Genomic DNA, 16994 nt, shown 5'->3' with positions numbered 1-16994 from the left:
TCTATCGTACGAGCTATCATGACTTCTTGGTCCACTCCTCCGCCTACAACAGGCTGAACAACCACTTCCAACCCGTCAAGGTTGCGGTGAGTCCCCACTGGAAGGTATACTATAGTTTCTCGCTCGGGAGGTAGGATTACAGGTTCTTTACCAGGAGCCCTGATGACCCCTACCATCTGATAAGATGGCACACTCTTCTGCGTCCCACAGAGACGGATCAGTCGTTGAAGGGCTTTTTGAGTAGGCTTATGTGTAGTAGCCTTCTTCCAATATCCAGGTCCCCGTTTGGTAAACATATATCTGATCGAGTTCACGTAGGATGTTCATTCCCAGTACTACAGGCACATCTTCCTTGATAGGCTCAGGGACTAGCAGGATCCCTTTTCTCCCAACTTCTTGCCCACAGATTCGAATATTCATCCACACGACCCCTGTGACCGGGATCAGTTGTTGGTTGGCAGCAAACAACCGGATCAATGTCTCTTTTTCTGGCTTGGCCAGGTCCTGGAAATGCTGCTTGAAATACGCTTCTGGCATCGTTGTCACTTGTGACCCGGCATCTATCAGGCAATCCACTGGAACTGCTTCGAATTCAGCACGAAGGATGGAGCTCCCAGCAATCTAGTGTTCGTTATGATATGGAGCGGCCTCTCTCACCTCCCCCGCAGAGTGCCGCACTACTGCGGGGGTTGGTAGTTTAACGGCGGCTTCCGCTGGCCTTGAGTATAGTGCCGACAGTCTCTGGCAAGGTGCCCCCATCCTCCACATTCCCAGCATTGGATGCCTCCTCCTCACCGGGGGTACCTCGAGCCTGTCCTCGTGCCTCCGATGCCTGATGGGAGGGGGCTTGCTCCCACTGATCCCTTATTGGTCGGGCTGAAGTATGGATGCATGAGTACGGTGGGTCAGACTGTTGTAGTTCCCCCACTCTTCGCTCCATCTGGGTCAGTTTCTCTTGCACGTTGACAAGGGACCGCTGCAAGTCTTGCACCACCTGGACCAGCACCTCCTGATGGTTTGGGTCCCCTCTGGTATTGGCGCCCTGGACACGCATCACCCCAGACGCATAGCTCTCTTCTTTACTTCGGGACACTGTTTCCGCCAGGATTTGACGAAACGTAAGAGCCAGATCTGCCCGGACCCGTTCTGACAGTGCTCGCCTCAAGGATGTGCTGTGCAGTCCCAGAATGAATTGCTCCCGGAGTATCCGGTCTTTAGAGCCCATGCTGCCAAATCCATCCACCTCCTTTCTCTGCACCTCTGCTAACACTTCTTGCAGTGCTGTTGCATACTGAGAAATTCCTTCTCAGTAGTTCTGAGAAGTTCTGGTTGTAGGCAGATGTTTCTATGGGCTTCTCCCTCTAGGGCAGTTAACGCAATGTCCACTTCAAGGTCTGGGCTGATGTTATAAATCTTCAGGGTGCTTTGCAGCCGGGACACCCAGTCGGACAGTGGCATATTCTTGCCGTCAAACTTTGGTAGCACACTAAATATGGTGCCCATAGGGAGTGTCCTTGCAGGGGTTCCACCAATGCCCACAGCATCTCCATTAACATTAGCATTCCCGCTATTGCTGTCTGCTGCCTCCATCTTGGTGACCGTACCCTGCTCACAGCGCCACTTGAAGCGATGGCCGGGGGACCACCACGATGCAGGAAGACTACTGTACACAAGATGAGGTGCAAACAACAAAGAGTAGATTTATTGGAAGGCAAGGAACGAAGTGAATGAGGAAGATGCAAACGGGTATACAATGGCAAAAGACAATTTACAAGAGTTATAAACTTTATCTTTTCCGTAAAATAGCATGGTGCTCCAACTATTACAGACTCAACATATGTCTAACCAGCAAATGTAAACAATAAACAATTGATGATGCTACTCTACGTATAACCTCCCTGGCCTTTACTAAGCAGGCCACACGGCTCCCGTGTACTGACTATTGAAGCCTGCACTAGGCCCTAACAGGTGCACCAAACAGGAACAAACTCACGGTGATGTTGGAGAATCAGCTCCAGTCCCAGGGGGGGCCCCAGCAGTCTAATATGGTGGTGCGCACGGCTTTCTGTCAGCTCTGTGAAGCATGGTCTTCTCCTTGCTTCTGGATCCTAGGGATGCTCCTGGAAACTGTAAATCCCTTTCTCTGTATCTTCGTGGCTCTCTTGCAGCTATATCAGGGCACAGTTCTTCTCTCTTTCAGCTATCCACACAAAAAGTCCTCTCTGCGGCAGCCTCAGCTCACACACACTGCTCCAGCTCCACACCTGCACTCTGCCAGCCTAGTTCATTACAATGATTATTGCAGGGGAGAAGCAGAACATTCCATCACGCCAGACAAGGGGGTGCAGCCTCTTAAAGTGACAGCGTGTTCCTTACTGTCCATAACAGCACCACCCTCTTACAGCTAAATTACAATTAAAGGCGGTTTCGCACAAAAAAAGGTAATTTTAATCAATAGATCTTGGAATAATAATAATAACTTCCACAATTGGATGTGTTTAATTAAAATGTTCCTGTGCTGAGATGATCTTCTAAATGTGCCCCTGCTGTGTACTGTGTAATGTCTGTGTCTGACCGTACAGGAACATGGTCTGATCATACCACAGCTCCTGGGCAGGGAGGAAGCAAAATAGTTTGCAGACATTACTGCATGGGGCTAGTAGGGGATTATTTTTGTGAGGTAAAACATTTCACTGCCTGTTTTTAAACAATGTTTTACTTCAAAGAAAGAATCATTTGTGATCCTATGCTGCAATGTCTATAAACTCCCCCCCCCCCCCCGACCAGGAGCTGTGATATGATCAGACCATGTTCCTGTACGGTCAGACACAGACATTACACAGTACACAGCAGGAGCACATTTATAAGATCATCTCAGCACAGGAACATTTTAATTAAACACATCCAATTGTGGAAGTTATTGTTATTGATTAAAATTAACTTTTAGCCTTCTTTGTTCTGTAGCATTAGAAGTTCTGTGGGCCTGAAAGAAGGTGGCCAAGAATGGGAAATGGACTGTCGGATCTTAACCTGGCCCCAAGGCAATGCCTACAATATAAGCTCTGTGCATGTTATGTGTGGCCACCGTTGGAGAGCCCTGAGTTGAGTCCATAGAGTGGCTGCTGGCCGGAGAAGAAGGCTTGTAGATGATGTTCAGAAAGCTGGGTCAATACCAAGGGGTCAGGATAAATATAAAGTCGTTAGGCAGTAGAATAATCAAAACACGTCAGTAACGGGAAACAAACTAATTGAGCCAGAGCAGAGTAACCACCGTGACCCAGGATAACAAGACAATATAAATGGCATTGAAAGCTGCCAGCTAAGGGTTTAAATATTTTAAGGCCACACCCAAGGCTCCAGCCATGGAGTTAATGAGACAACAATGTGAGGAGTTAACCCACAAGCGCCCTGCCTGGGTGGTACCGCAAGTCCCTGAATGCTAAGCAAAACTCTTGCATTGTGGACCTATTACTTCCACAATAAAGGTGCGGTACATCCCGCGATAGAAGCAGAAACAAAAGGCTTGTTACAATCACTATTCTATGTGATCCTTGTGGTAAGACAGTATGTTACATGCCTACTGTGTTCATGAAAAAAATGAAAAATTATGTTAATGCAACTAGTATCTTCAAATAGAGATTTCCCCTTCTTAAGGTCAACATGTGACTCTCCGATAGTTGTGCAAACAGTTCTGGAGGTTTTACCATTGATCAATATCATAAGAATTTTTGCTTTAGGTATTTTACTGGACACACCTGTCTTACATCTGGATCTGGATTCTGTTATTCCTCCATACTCCCAAATTCTGGAAATGGTTTCTAGTCCCGGGATTCTTATTTGTAATGGAGAAAGTATTTGGAATGGCGGCATCACGTATGGGCGGCCTGTACATCGTAGAAGTGAACTTGTTACCGTCAAAGGTGCTTTGTCCTCAATTATGTCTCTATATCTATGTTATACGCTGAATCATTCACACTGTGCGTCATGAATTTTTTGATCTAAATGTAGGTGACGCATCTTGTTGTTAAGAGGCCTCCATCCTTTCAGTACAAGCCTGGAGACTACATATACCTGAATATACCCCTTATTGCCAAGTATGAATGGCACCCATTCACCATTAGCAGTGCCCCTGAGCAGGAAGGTAAGATCATCAATACTAGGTCTACATATGGGAGTTATCCCAGGTGTATGGACAGTATAACCACATAAGGACAGGCTATTTCATGTTTTTAGGACCACTCAATGTTTTAGTACTTTTATCTCTCCATTCTGGGACTAATATATATATATTTTTTGTATCTTTGTATCAGTATAACAATATGGGGTCTTGCAGGATAAGTTGTAGTTATGACATGTATTATTTTGGCCCTTATACTGTCCAGAAAAAGACCAGCACTCGCTTCATCCATTAAAAAAGGTTTTTATTCCAATAAAGATAAAATCAACAATAGTTCATTCAGCAGTACTCCATAAGCCATAGAGGGAAACCACAAAAAGATAAGGCAATGCGCGTTTCTGACCTTTGTGGTCCTTAATCACTGCCTAAATGTTCACCCGAGATCTTCACCTACAAAGAATAGAGAGGACTGTAATTTTATGTCAGTTACATTTCAACTGTGAGAGACAGAACCTTAACAAAAATCCAGAAAATCACATTATATGATTTTTACATAATTAATTTGCATTTCATTGCATGAAATAAGTATTTGGTACAATAGAAAAACAGAATATTTGGTACAGAAACCTTTATTTGCAATTACAGAGGTCAGACGTTTCCTGTAGTTCTTGGCCAAGTTTGCACACGCTGCAGCAGGGATTTTGGCCCACTCCTCCATAAAGAAGTTCTCCAGATCTTTCAAGTTTCAGGTTTGTCGCTGGGCAACACTGAGTTTTAGCTCCCTTCAAAGGTTTTCTATTGGGTTCAGGTCTGGAGACCAGGACCTTGAATTGCTTATTACGGAGCCAGTCCTTGGTTGCCCTGGCTGTGTGTTTCGGGTCATTGTCATGCTGGAAGACTCAGTCACGATCCATCTTCAATGCTCTTACTGAGGGAAGGAGGTTGTTGGCCAAAATCTCGAGATACATGACCCCATCTATACTCCCTTCAGTGTTTGGCAGTGGTCCTGTCACCGTTGCAGAAAAGCATTCACAAAGTATGTTTCCCCCACCATGCTTCACGGTTGGGATGGTGTTCTTGGGGTTGTACTTATCCTTCTTCTTCCTCCAAACACGGCGAGTGGAGTTGATAATAAAATGTTCTATTTTGATCTCATCTGACCACATGACCTTTTCCTATGCCTGGTCTGGATCACCCAGATGGTCATTGGCAAACTTCAAAATGGCCCTGGTCATGTGCTGGCGTTAGAAGGGGGACCTTGCTTGCCTTGCAGCATTTTAATCCATGACGGCTTAGTGTGTTACTAATGGTAATGTTTGAGACTGTGGTCCCAGCTCTCTTCAGGTCATTGATCAGGTCCTCCTGTGCAGATCTAGACTGATTACTGACCTTTCTCAGAATCATCCTTACCCTATGAGGCGAGATGTTGCATGGAGCCCCAGAGCAAGGAGGATTGACAGTCATCTTGTGTTTCATCCATTTTCTAATAATTGTTCCAAAAGTTGTTGCCTTCTCACAAAGCTGCTTGCCTGTTGTGCTGTAGCCTATCCCAGCCTTGTGCAGGTCTACAATTTTGTCCCTGGTGTCCTTAGACAGTTCTTTGGTCTTGGCCATGGTGGAGAGGTTGGAGTGTGATTGACTGATGTGGACAGGTGTCTCTTATACAGGTAATGAGTTCAAACAGGTACAATTAATACAGGTAATGAGTGCAGAGTAGGAGGGTTTCTTAAAGAAAAACTATCAGGTCTGTGAGAGCCAGAATTCTTGCTGGTTGATAGGTGATCAAATACTGATTTCATGCAATAAAATGCAATTCAATTATTTAAAAATCATACAGTGTGATTTTCTGGCTTTTATTTTTATGTTCGGTCTGTCACAGTTGAAGTGTACCTATGATTAAAATTACAGACCTCTCCATTCTTTGTAGGTGGGAAAACTTGCAAAATCGGCAGAGTATCAAATACTCATTTGCCCCACTGGATACACAATCTCAGTCTGGCTGAGAATTAGCCTGCACGTGTGTATGGATAAAAATCCAATGAAAAAGACACACAAGTGAACATACAAGTATAACACAAAACAATGTATTTACAAAAAAGCTCCTCTGTTGAGGAGAGCTCTCTTCCACCCTCCTCCACAATCCAACCACCTAAACATGTAAGATCTATAATGTTTAAAAGCGACTTACTGCTAAATTTATTATGCTAATATATTTGAGGATACTAAGGCACAATTTGATAACTATCAATAGCTGTGGGTCTTAATTCTTATTACACAACCAAGAGTAAGGTCTCTTTCCTTTTTTTGCCAAGATTCCTGACACTTTTTTTCCCTGCAGAAACACTTTGGCTCCATATCCGTTCGCTGGGACAATGGACAAGCAGTTTGTATGACTACTTCTGTTCCCCAGAGTCTGCTAAGAAACATAATACTAAAAGACTGACCCAAAATATAAAGAAGAAAAACCATCAAAGCCAGGTATGATCAAGTACTTTATAAAGATAATGTAACTTTATATCACACTGGATATACAGTGCCTTAAAAAAAAGTAATCATACCCGGTGAACTTACCCATAAGTTTTTCACGGTTTAAGCACAAACTTAAATGTTTTATATTTGGGTTTTATGTGATATAAAAAAACAAAATAGCAGGTATTTGTGAAGTGTAAAGGAAATTATATATTTTTTTTAATTTAAAAAAAAAATCTGAAAATTGCAGCGTGCATTTGTATTCAGTCCCCTGAGTCAATATTTGGTAGGACCACATATCGCTGCAATTACTGCTGCAAGTCCTTTGGGGTATGTCTCTCCCAGCTTTGCCCATCTACCGTAGCTCAGTGAGATTGTACTGGGACTGGGACATTCACACACATGAATATGCTTTGATCTCAACCATTCCATTGTGGCTCTGACAGTGTTAAGTGTCCTCCTGCTGGAAGGTGAACCTACACCCCAGGCTCAAGTCTTTTGCAGCCTCTAACAGGTTTTCCTCCAGTATTGCCCTGTATTTAGCTCCATCCATCTTCCCAGCAACCTTGACCAGATTCCCTTCCACTGATGAAGAAAAGCATCTCAACAGCATGATGCTGTCACCACCATGTATTCAGGGCAATCTGCAGTGTTATTTTTCCACTGCATACAATGTTTTGCAATTATACCAAAAAGTTCTACATTGGTCTCCAGTTGTCCTGGTCTCGTCTGCTGGTGCCCCAAGCATCTTCTTCCACATGCTAGCTGTGTCCCCTACATGGCTATTTGTAAACTTCAAAAAGGACTTCCTATGGTTTTCTTTCAAAAATGGCTTTTTTCTTGCCACTAAAGGCTAGATTTGTTTAGTATACGACTAAGGGCTCGCTCACACGAGCGTACAACTCGCACGAGTGCTATCCCATGTTTTATCAGATAGCACTTGGACTAATGTTGTTCAATGGGGCAGGGCTGATCAGCGTTTTTTCTGATGATGATTTGGCATGAGAAAAAAAATCCCAGCGTGCTGCAATTTGCAGGGCGTATCAGATGGCACTCACCCATTCAGGTCTATGGGTGTGTGGGAAATCATTGGTCTGCACCTTTGATGACATCTGAGTGCGGTCTGATTTTTGCGGACTCACAGAATGGGGAAGATGGAGAAATCTTGTTCTCCATGTTCTCCTCACCTGTGCTACGATTCTATCATCAGAGAGAATCGGATCACAAAAAGCTTACAGTTGGGTCAAACTCTGATCAGCATTTGATCCAAGTGCTATTTATATAATTGATCTGATTCTCTCGTATGAGAGAAACTATGTTTGTATGACCCCGGCCTAAGGGCTTCCTCGCAGCAGCGTAGGCATTGTACTATCCGATTTTTTATCGGAAAGCACTTGGCAATAAAATTCGTACCACTCGTGTCGATTTTTCTATATCGTCGTGTGACCTTAGCCTAATATAGTTGTCCTATGGACATATTCTCCCACAGTGTGATGGATTGAACAGTCCTCCATGAGATGCTTTTATAACCTAACCCTCCTTTATTCTTCTCCACAGCTTTATCCCTAACCTGTCTGGTGTGTTCCTTGGATTTCATGATATTGTTTGATCCCTAATGTTCTCAAACAACACCTCTGAGGCCTTCACAGAAAAGTTGTAGTTATACTGAGAAGAAATTACTCACAGGTGGACTCAATTTATTTATTGTGTGACTTTTGTGTCACTTAGGATTTTATTTAGGGGTATCAGACAACAGGGGGCTGAATATAAATCACAATTTTCAGATTTATATATTTTAAAACAATTAGAAAACTAAGTATACGTTCCTTTACACTTTACAAATAGTTTCTATTTTGTTTTGGTATATCACATAATATCCCAATCAAATACCGTACATTTAATTTTGTGGATGTAAAGTAAAAAATGTGGAAAAGTTCATGGGGTTGAATACTTTTTCAAGGTATTGTATAAAAGGATAAAACATATTAAGATGGGATCCACTGATATGGATTTTATATTTTTCAAGTGATATTTTGTGACCAGAGTACTACTAATAAGGGACCACTCTCCATCTATGCGTAACCTGTGTATGCATGTTTTCAATGGCACTTTATAAAATTATCATTTTTCACACAGAACAGATGATCAGTAAAGTCACAGAGACTATTTCTAAGACTATGTCCACATTGAGTTCTTTGAGGGTTTTTTTGTTTTCTTAAAGCGAATCCTATACTTTGCAAAGTTAAATCCACTTTCATACGACAAGGCTTTTATTTATCATTTTTTTCCCTCAAGAGGTTGTGAAAAATACCTTGAGGAAAAATAAAAGAGCTTATCATCTCTTTGAAGAAGTTCCTGATAGAATCTGCTTCACACTAGGAACTATTCAATCACAAGGAGGCTGCAAAAAAAACTGCTGGAGATAGCCGAGAGCTGTAATTAGTTATTTCCCGAAGTCGCACAGAAAACTAATTTTGACAACACTTCATTTTTGGATCAGAGGGGGAGCCCAGCATTCAGACCTCCACCAATCCATATTTTATCACCATTGAACTTGTGATTTATTTTTTTTTTATATTTGGAATAACCCTTTAAAAATAATCTTAATCTGCATTTTCAGTGTGTGTGAATAATTAAGCTATAATGAGTGTCTGACTGCTGTGTCAAGTGCCCACTAGTAACAATGACTCTAAGGGCCCAATTATTACATTACCCATATTCACAAATTTATGCTTCTAGGTAATAATAAACTTGGTAGTTTGTTAAATGAATGATGAGCTGTTGCTCTTGTCTGTACATGGTGAATATAGTGTATTGTGACAATTACTGCTCATCTAAAGAAGTGGGGCACCAACTCCTGCACGGTGGCCCACCGGGGGATTCACCTGTTCCCCTGTGGGCCAGTCCGAGCCTGGCTATAATCTTAAACAAGGAATTTCAGGCTGGATGTCAGACCCCCTTCACACGTCCACTTAAACAAAGTTGGCCATCTGTGTGATATCCATGCGTTCGTGTGTACCAACGTGTGCTGTCCGTGTGACATGTACAGAAAAAAATGTATTCAAGAAATTCTTGTTTTTTTATGTTTTAAAGTTGTGCAAAGAGAATAGATAGATGAACAGATATATGTTATATAATAGAGATAGATAGATAGATGATAGATAGATAATTATCCATCAGATATATAAATTTCACAACGCCACAACACATTATACAATTGCACCCTTAGGACGGAGTCACACCAGTGTAGAATACGGACGTGTGCTAGGCGAGAAAATATAGCATAGCACTCGGACAAGTGTTAATCTATGGGGCAGACCACGTTTGCGATTATTTTCTCATGCCGAATCGGCATACCAGAACAATCGCAGCAGTCTATGGGTGCGAGTGACACAGCGCACATCACTCGATATACGCTGACGCCGGCAGTAGAGGAGATGGAAAAATTATTTTCTCCGCCTCCTCCACAGCTGTGCTCCGATTCTCTCTGTGCAAGGGGATCAGACCACAGTAGCAGGACACTCTGCTCCCGCTCGCAGCAGAGTAGGAGCTGAGGGTCATTAGTGTAGCGCCCCCACTGCCGCAGGGCCGAGGGGTACCCGGTACCGGGCCTGTGAGTCTCTGCTCTGGGGTTGTCACGGTGGCTAGACCGGATCCGTGACCCTGCTGAGGGGCGTACAATAATAGATGTGGAGGGTGGTGGAGGTGCGGTGCAGTAAATAACGAAGACACCAGGTTGCAGTCTCTTTACCTCTTTACTGAAGGCTTCTGAGTCCTCAATCCGGAATACGGTTAACAGGGCTGTGCAAGTCCGGCCGGTCCGATGGCACCTCCAGAGTTCCCTTTGCAGGTGGAAATCTGTGCCTACCTTCCTGCGCTTGTGTTGTGGTCCTCCCCTGCTGTGCTTACGGGATAGTACCCCACAACTGTTGTGTCTGTTTCTCGTGTTCCCTCACAACTCGATTCTGATGTTCTCCCTCTACGTCCCCCTGATCTTACGGTTAGGACGCACCCGTATGACGGGGAGGCTCGGAGCTCTTCCGGTACTCCAGCGTCGCCCCACTCCTGTTGTTACCCCCCTGTGTCTTCCTGGGTCTGAGTGAGACAGCCCGCCTGTAACTGACTGTCCTGCCGTGGGTTTGAAGTTTGGCTTGGAGCTCTATACTTCCTCGGCGTTCCGGCCACCGGTTATGCGCCTCAATAGGATGTTGCCTCGTCTTACAGCACGACTCCTACTGGTATTCTCCTTGTTGCGTTGATCTCGTTTCTCACTCAGCACAATAAATCTCGCTTCTTATCCTTTCTTGGGGTACCGCCGCTATATCGTGCAGGCGCGGTCCCGTAACGTTCTCTCTGTTCGCTAGGCCTCTGTCAGGATCCCACCCCTGACAGGGACCCCTCTGAATCTTCCCCTACAACACCCTCTGCCACAAGGTGTTGCCTGGTTCCAACCCAGCCAGCTTTCTATCTAACTTCCTGCCTAACCCCCAGTTTTACCAGACTGTGAGGAGTGGCCTAATAAATAGAACCCTTAGCTCCCCCTGGAGGCCAGACTGTGAAATGTATTGGTGTCTGTGATACCTGGTCAGATGAACTCCTTCAGTGCCATCAGACGTACCATAGCCCCCCTTAGCGGCGGAGCCACAGTACTGCAACGACCAGGACTCTGGGGCGCTGCATTAGCATATCGCATCTGATGCTCTCGCATCAGTTGCCATACGTTAGTATGACCCCGGCCTTAAGTGCCTTGCATGTGGAGTTTATTGTACACCTTTGTATTAAGGTACTAAGTAGTGAATGAAAAAAATGACATGGGGTCTGTTGTGAATTTACCTTTTGGCTCCCTCTAGTGGCTACTAGTGTTTTTACTCTGGGTATGTCTATCATCCCTTGTATGCTCACCTGGGTCGTTAGGTCAGGGGTGTTGCTATATTAGCTCCCTGGACCTTCAGTTCAATGCCTGGCAACGTTGATATCAGAGCTAATCTGTAGTGCTCTTGTCTACTGATCCTGGTTCCTGCTTGATTAAGCTAAGTCTGCTTTCTTGCTTTTTGCTATTGTTTTTGTTTGCATTTTTGTCCAGCTTGTACATAATCTGTATCCTATCCTTGCTGGAAGCTCTAGGGAGGCTGGAGTTCTCCCCCCGGGCCGTTAGACGGTTCGGGGGTTCTTGAATCTCCAGTGTGGATTTTGTTAGGGTTTTTGTTGACCATATAAGTTTTCTTACTACATTCTGCTATTAGTGAGTGGGCCTCTCTTTGCTAAACCTAGTTCATCTCTGTGTTTGTCATTTCCTCTTACCTCACCGTTATTATTTGTGGGGGGCTTGTATCCAACTTTTGGGGTCTATTCTCTGGAGGCAAGAGAGGTCTTTGTTTTCCTCTTCTAGGGGTAGTTAGTCCTCCGGCTGGCGCGAGACATCTAGCGTCCAACGTAGGCATGTTCCCCGGCTACTTCTAGTGTTGGCGTTAGGAGTAGATATATGGTCAACCCAGTTACCACTGCCCTATGAGCTGGATTTTTGTACTTCGCAGACTTGCTGATATAATAATAATAATAATAATAATTTTATTTATATAGCGCCAACATATTCCGCAGCGCTTTACAACTTATAGAGGGGACTTATACAGACAATAGACATTACAGCATAACAGAAATCACAGTTCAAAACAGATACCAGTAGGAATGAGGGCCCTGCTCGCAAGCTTACAATCTATGAGGAAAAGGGGAGACACGAGAGGTGGATGGTAACAATTGCTTTAGTTATTTGGACCAGCCATAGTGTAAGGCTCGGGTGTTCATGTAAAGCTGCATGAACCAGTTAACTGCCTAAGTATGTAACAGTACAGACACAGAGGCTATTAACTGCATAAAGTGTATGAGAAGATGGAGGAACGTGATTATGTTGTTGTTTTTTTATTAATAGGCCACACAGGGATAATTAGGTTAATGCGTTGAGGCGGTAGGCCAATCTGAACAAATGAGTTTTTAGGGCACGCTTAAAACTGTGGGGATTGGGGATTAATTGTATTAACCTAGGTAGTGCATTCCAAAGAATCGGCGCCGCACGTGTAAAGTCTTGGAGACGGGAGTGGGAGGTTCTGATTATTGAGGATGCTAACCTGAGGTCATTAGCAGAGCGGAGGGCACGGGTAGGTTGGTAGACTGAGACCAGAGAGGAGATGTAGGGTGGTGCTGAGCCATGGAGTGCTTTGTGGATGAGGGTAGTAGTTTTGTACTGGATTCTGGATTGGATGGGTAGCCAGTGTAATGACTGGCACAAGGTAGAGGCATCGGTGTAACGGTTGGCGAGGAATATGATCCTGGCAGCAGCATTCAGGACAGATTGGAGCGGGGAGAGTCTGGTAAAAGGTAGGCCAATTAGTAGAGAGTTACAATAGTCCAGACGAGAATGAATAAGTGAGACAGTAAGAGTTTTTGCAGAGTCAAAAGTAAGAAAAGGGCGAATTCTGGAAATGTTTTTGAGATGCAGATAAGAAGAGCGAGCCAGTGATCGGATGTGGGGGGTGAATGAAAGCTCGGAATCAAGGATGACTCCAAGGCAGCGGGCATGTTGCTTTGGAGTAATGGTGGAACCGCACACAGAGATGGCAATGTCGGGCAAAGGTAGGTTTGTAGAGGGAGAGAACACGAGGAGTTCAGTTTTTGACAGGTTCAGTTTCAGATAGAGGGAGGACATGATGTTAGAGACAGCGGTAAGACAATCACTGGTGTTTTCTAAAAAGGTCGGCGTGATAACAGGAGAAGAGGTATATAATTGGGTGTCGTCAGCATAGAGATGGTACTGGAAACCAAATCTACTGATTGTTTGTCCAATAGGGGCAGTATACAAAGAGAAGAGGAGGGGGCCTAGGACTGATCCTTGAGGAACCCCAACAGTAAGGGGAAGGTGAGAGGAGGAGGAACCAGCAAAACAAACAGTGAAGGATCGGCCAGAGAGATAGGAGGAGAACCAAGAGAGAACGGTGTCCTTGAGGCCGATGGAGCGGAGCATAGTGAGGAGGAGCTGATGATCCACAGTGTCGAATGCTGCGGAGAGATCCAAGAGAATTAGCATGGAATAGTGACCATTAGATTTAGCTGTTAGTAGGTCATTAGAGACTTTAGTGAGGGCAGATTCAGTAGAATGTAAAGAGCGGAAACCAGATTGAAGAGGGTCGAGAAGAGAATTATCTGAGAGATAGCGGGTAAGACGGGAGTGGACCAGGCGTTCCAAGAGTTTAGAGATGAAGGGAAGATTAGAGACAGGTCTATAATTAGCGGCACAATTTTGATCGAGGGAGGGCTTTTTAAGTAGTGGATGTATGATGGCATGCTTAAATGAGGAGGGAAAAATACCGGAAGTGAGGGAAAGGTTGAATATTTTTGTTAGGTGAGAGGTGACAGCCGGGGAAAGGGACTGGAGGAGATGCGACGGAATGGGGTCGCTGGTGCAAGTGGTCGGGCGAGAAGATGCAAGGAGCCTGCTTACTTCTTCTTCTGTAACTGGTTCAAAGTCAGAGAGCGAACTAGATGCAGTGGGGGAGGGAGGACAGTGCTTGGTATTCAGAGATTGGGAAATGATTTCCTGTCGAATGTGGTCAATTTTTTCTTTGAAGTAATTGGCCAGATCGTCAGCGCGGAGATCTGTGGTTGGGGCCTGCTCTCTTGGGTTGAGTAGGGACCGGAAAGTGTCAAAGAGACGTTTAGGGTTATTGGACAGCGAGGTGATGAGGGTGTTGAAATAGGTTTGTTTGGAGAGGTGAAGGGCAGAGTTGTATGTTTTTAACATGAACTTATAATGGATGAAATCTTCGGGCAGATTAGATTTTCTCCACAGACGTTCGGCGCACCTGGAGCACCGCTGCAGGAAACGTGTTTGCAGCGTGTGCCACGGTTGTCGCCGTCTGTGCCGAGTTGTTCTATGTATATCTCTGAGACCCTCGCCATTGGGGTCATAACAGTTTGCCAGGCCAGTATTAAATGTTAAATGCATTGCAGAAGCGGGATTATAAGAAAGAAAGTTCTGAGTTTTTTTTTTCTCTCTCTCATTTTTTTTTCTTTTCCCCTTTACCTCTGAGTGGCTTGTGATTGCTGCAGACATGAATGTCCAGACCTTGATTACAAGTGTGGACCAGCTTGCTGCTCGTGTGCAGGGCATACAAGATTATGTTACCAGAAATCCTATGTCAGAACCTAAGATACCGATTCCTGAACTGTTTTCCGGAGACCGATTTAAGTTTAGAAATTTCAGGAATAATTGTAAATTGTTTTTGTCCCTGAGACCCTGTTCCTCTGGAGACTCCGCTCAGCAAGTGAAAATTGTTATTTCTTTTTTACGGGGCGACCCTCAGGATTGGGCTTTCTCGCTGGCGCCAGGAGATCCAGCATTGGCTGATATTGATGCGTTTTTTCTGGCGCTCGGTTTGCTTTATGAGGAACCCAATCTTGAGATTCAGGCAGAAAAAGCCTTGCTGGCTATGTCTCAGGGCCAGGACGAGGCTGAAGTGTATTGCCAAAAATTTCGGAAATGGTCCGTGCTGACCCAGTGGAACGAGTGTGCATTGGCTGCAAATTTTATAAATGGTCTTTCTGAAGCCATTAAGAATGTGATGGTGGGTTTTCCCATTCCCACAGGTCTGAATGATTCTATGGTCCTGGCTATTCAAATCGACCGGCGGTTGCGGGAGCGCAAAACCGCAAATTCCCTCATGGTGTTGTCTGAACAGGCACCTGAATTAATGCAATGTGATAGAATCCTGACTAGAAATGAGCGGAAAATTCATAGACGCCAGAATGGCTTGTGTTACTACTGTGGTGATTCTACACATGTTATCTCAGCATGCTCTAAACGTCTTACTAAGGTTGTTAGTCCGGTCGTCATTGGTAATTTGCAACCTAAATTTATTCTATCTGTAACTTTGATTTGCTCACTGTCATCGTATCCTGTCATGGCGTTTGTGGACTCAGGTGCGGCCCTGAGCCTTATGGATCTGTCATTTGCCAAGCGCTGCGGATTTGTTCTTGAGCCATTGGAAAATCCTATCCCTCTTAGGGGTATTGATTCTACGCCATTGGCAAAAAATAAACCGCAGTTTTGGACACAGGTTACCATGTGCATGACTCCCGAACATCGGGAGGTAATACGTTTTCTTGTTCTGCATAAAATGCATGATTTGGTTGTTTTGGGTTTGCCATGGTTACAGACCCATAATCCAGTCTTGGACTGGAAGGCTATGTCAGTGTCAAGTTGGGGCTGCCATGGAATTCATGGAGATTCCCTGCCCTTGTCTATTGCTTCTTCTACGCCTTCGGAAGTTCCGGCGTATTTGTCTGATTATCAGGATGTCTTCAGCGAGTCTAAGTCCAGTGCACTGCCTCCTCATAGGGAATGTGACTGTGCAATAGATTTGATCCCTGGCAGTAAGTTTCCTAAGGGGAGACTGTTTAATCTGTCGGTACCTGAACATACCGCGATGCCTTCATATATCAAGGAGTCTCTTGAGAAGGGGCATATCCGTCCTTCTTCTTCCCCTCTTGGTGCGGGATTCTTTTTTGTGGCCAAAAAGGACGGATCTTTGAGGCCCTGTATTGACTATCGGCTTTTAAATAAGATCACTGTCAAATTTCAGTATCCTTTGCCGTTGTTGTCAGATTTGTTTGCCCGGATTAAAGGTGCCAAGTGGTTCACCAAGATAGACCTTCGTGGTGCGTACAACCTTGTGCGCATTAGGCAGGGCGATGAATGGAAAACCGCATTCAATACGCCCGAAGGTCATTTTGAGTACTTGGTGATGCCATTTGGGCTCTCTAATGCACCTTCAGTTTTTCAGTCCTTCATGCATGACATTTTCCAGAAGTATCTGGATAAATTTTTGATTGTTTATCTGGATGATATTCTGTTTTTTTCTGATGATTGGGACTCGCATGTGGAGCAGGTCAGGATGGTTTTTGAGATTTTGCGTGAAAATTCTTTGTTTGTAAAAGGCTCAAAGTGTCTCTTTGGTGTACAGAAGGTTCCCTTTTTGGGGTTCATTTTTTCCCCTTCTGCTGTGGAGATGGATCCAGTCAAGGTCCGAGCTATTCATGATTGGACTCAACCCTCGTCAGTTAAGAGTCTTCAGAAGTTCTTGGGTTTTGCTAACTTCTACCGTCGTTTTATCGCAAATTTCTCTAGCGTTGTTAAACCGCTGACGGATATGACCAAGAAAGGCTCTGATGTAGCTAACTGGGCTCCTGCTGCCGTGGAGGCTTTCCAGGAGTTGAAACGCCGGTTTACTTCGGCGCCTGTTTTGTGCCAGCCTGACGTCTCACTTCCCTTTCAGGTTGAGGTGGATGCTTCGGAGATTGGGGCAGGGGCCGTTTTGTCGCAGAGAGGCCCTGGTTGCTCTACTATGAGACCTTGTGC

The 16994-nt window shown here is 44.6% G+C and overlaps 1 protein-coding gene across 1 annotated transcript in view; it reads left to right on the top strand.

The window, feature by feature from the left end:
• Window positions 1-16994, top strand: part of NOX5 (NADPH oxidase 5) — a 110532-nt gene that overhangs the window by 72577 nt on the left and 20961 nt on the right. The window contains exons 8-10 of the mRNA XM_077260857.1: window positions 3738-3920; window positions 4009-4141; window positions 6456-6595. Coding sequence (XP_077116972.1) covers window positions 3738-3920; window positions 4009-4141; window positions 6456-6595 — 456 coding nt within the window. The remainder of the gene's footprint in view (window positions 1-3737; window positions 3921-4008; window positions 4142-6455; window positions 6596-16994) is intronic.

The sequence above is a fragment of the Ranitomeya variabilis genome, chromosome 5 (genome assembly GCF_051348905.1).
Source record: "Ranitomeya variabilis isolate aRanVar5 chromosome 5, aRanVar5.hap1, whole genome shotgun sequence".
NCBI classification, from domain to species: domain Eukaryota; kingdom Metazoa; phylum Chordata; class Amphibia; order Anura; family Dendrobatidae; genus Ranitomeya; species Ranitomeya variabilis.
The sequence above is the reverse complement of the archived record's forward strand: the minus strand, read 5'-3'. Positions and strand labels throughout refer to the sequence as shown.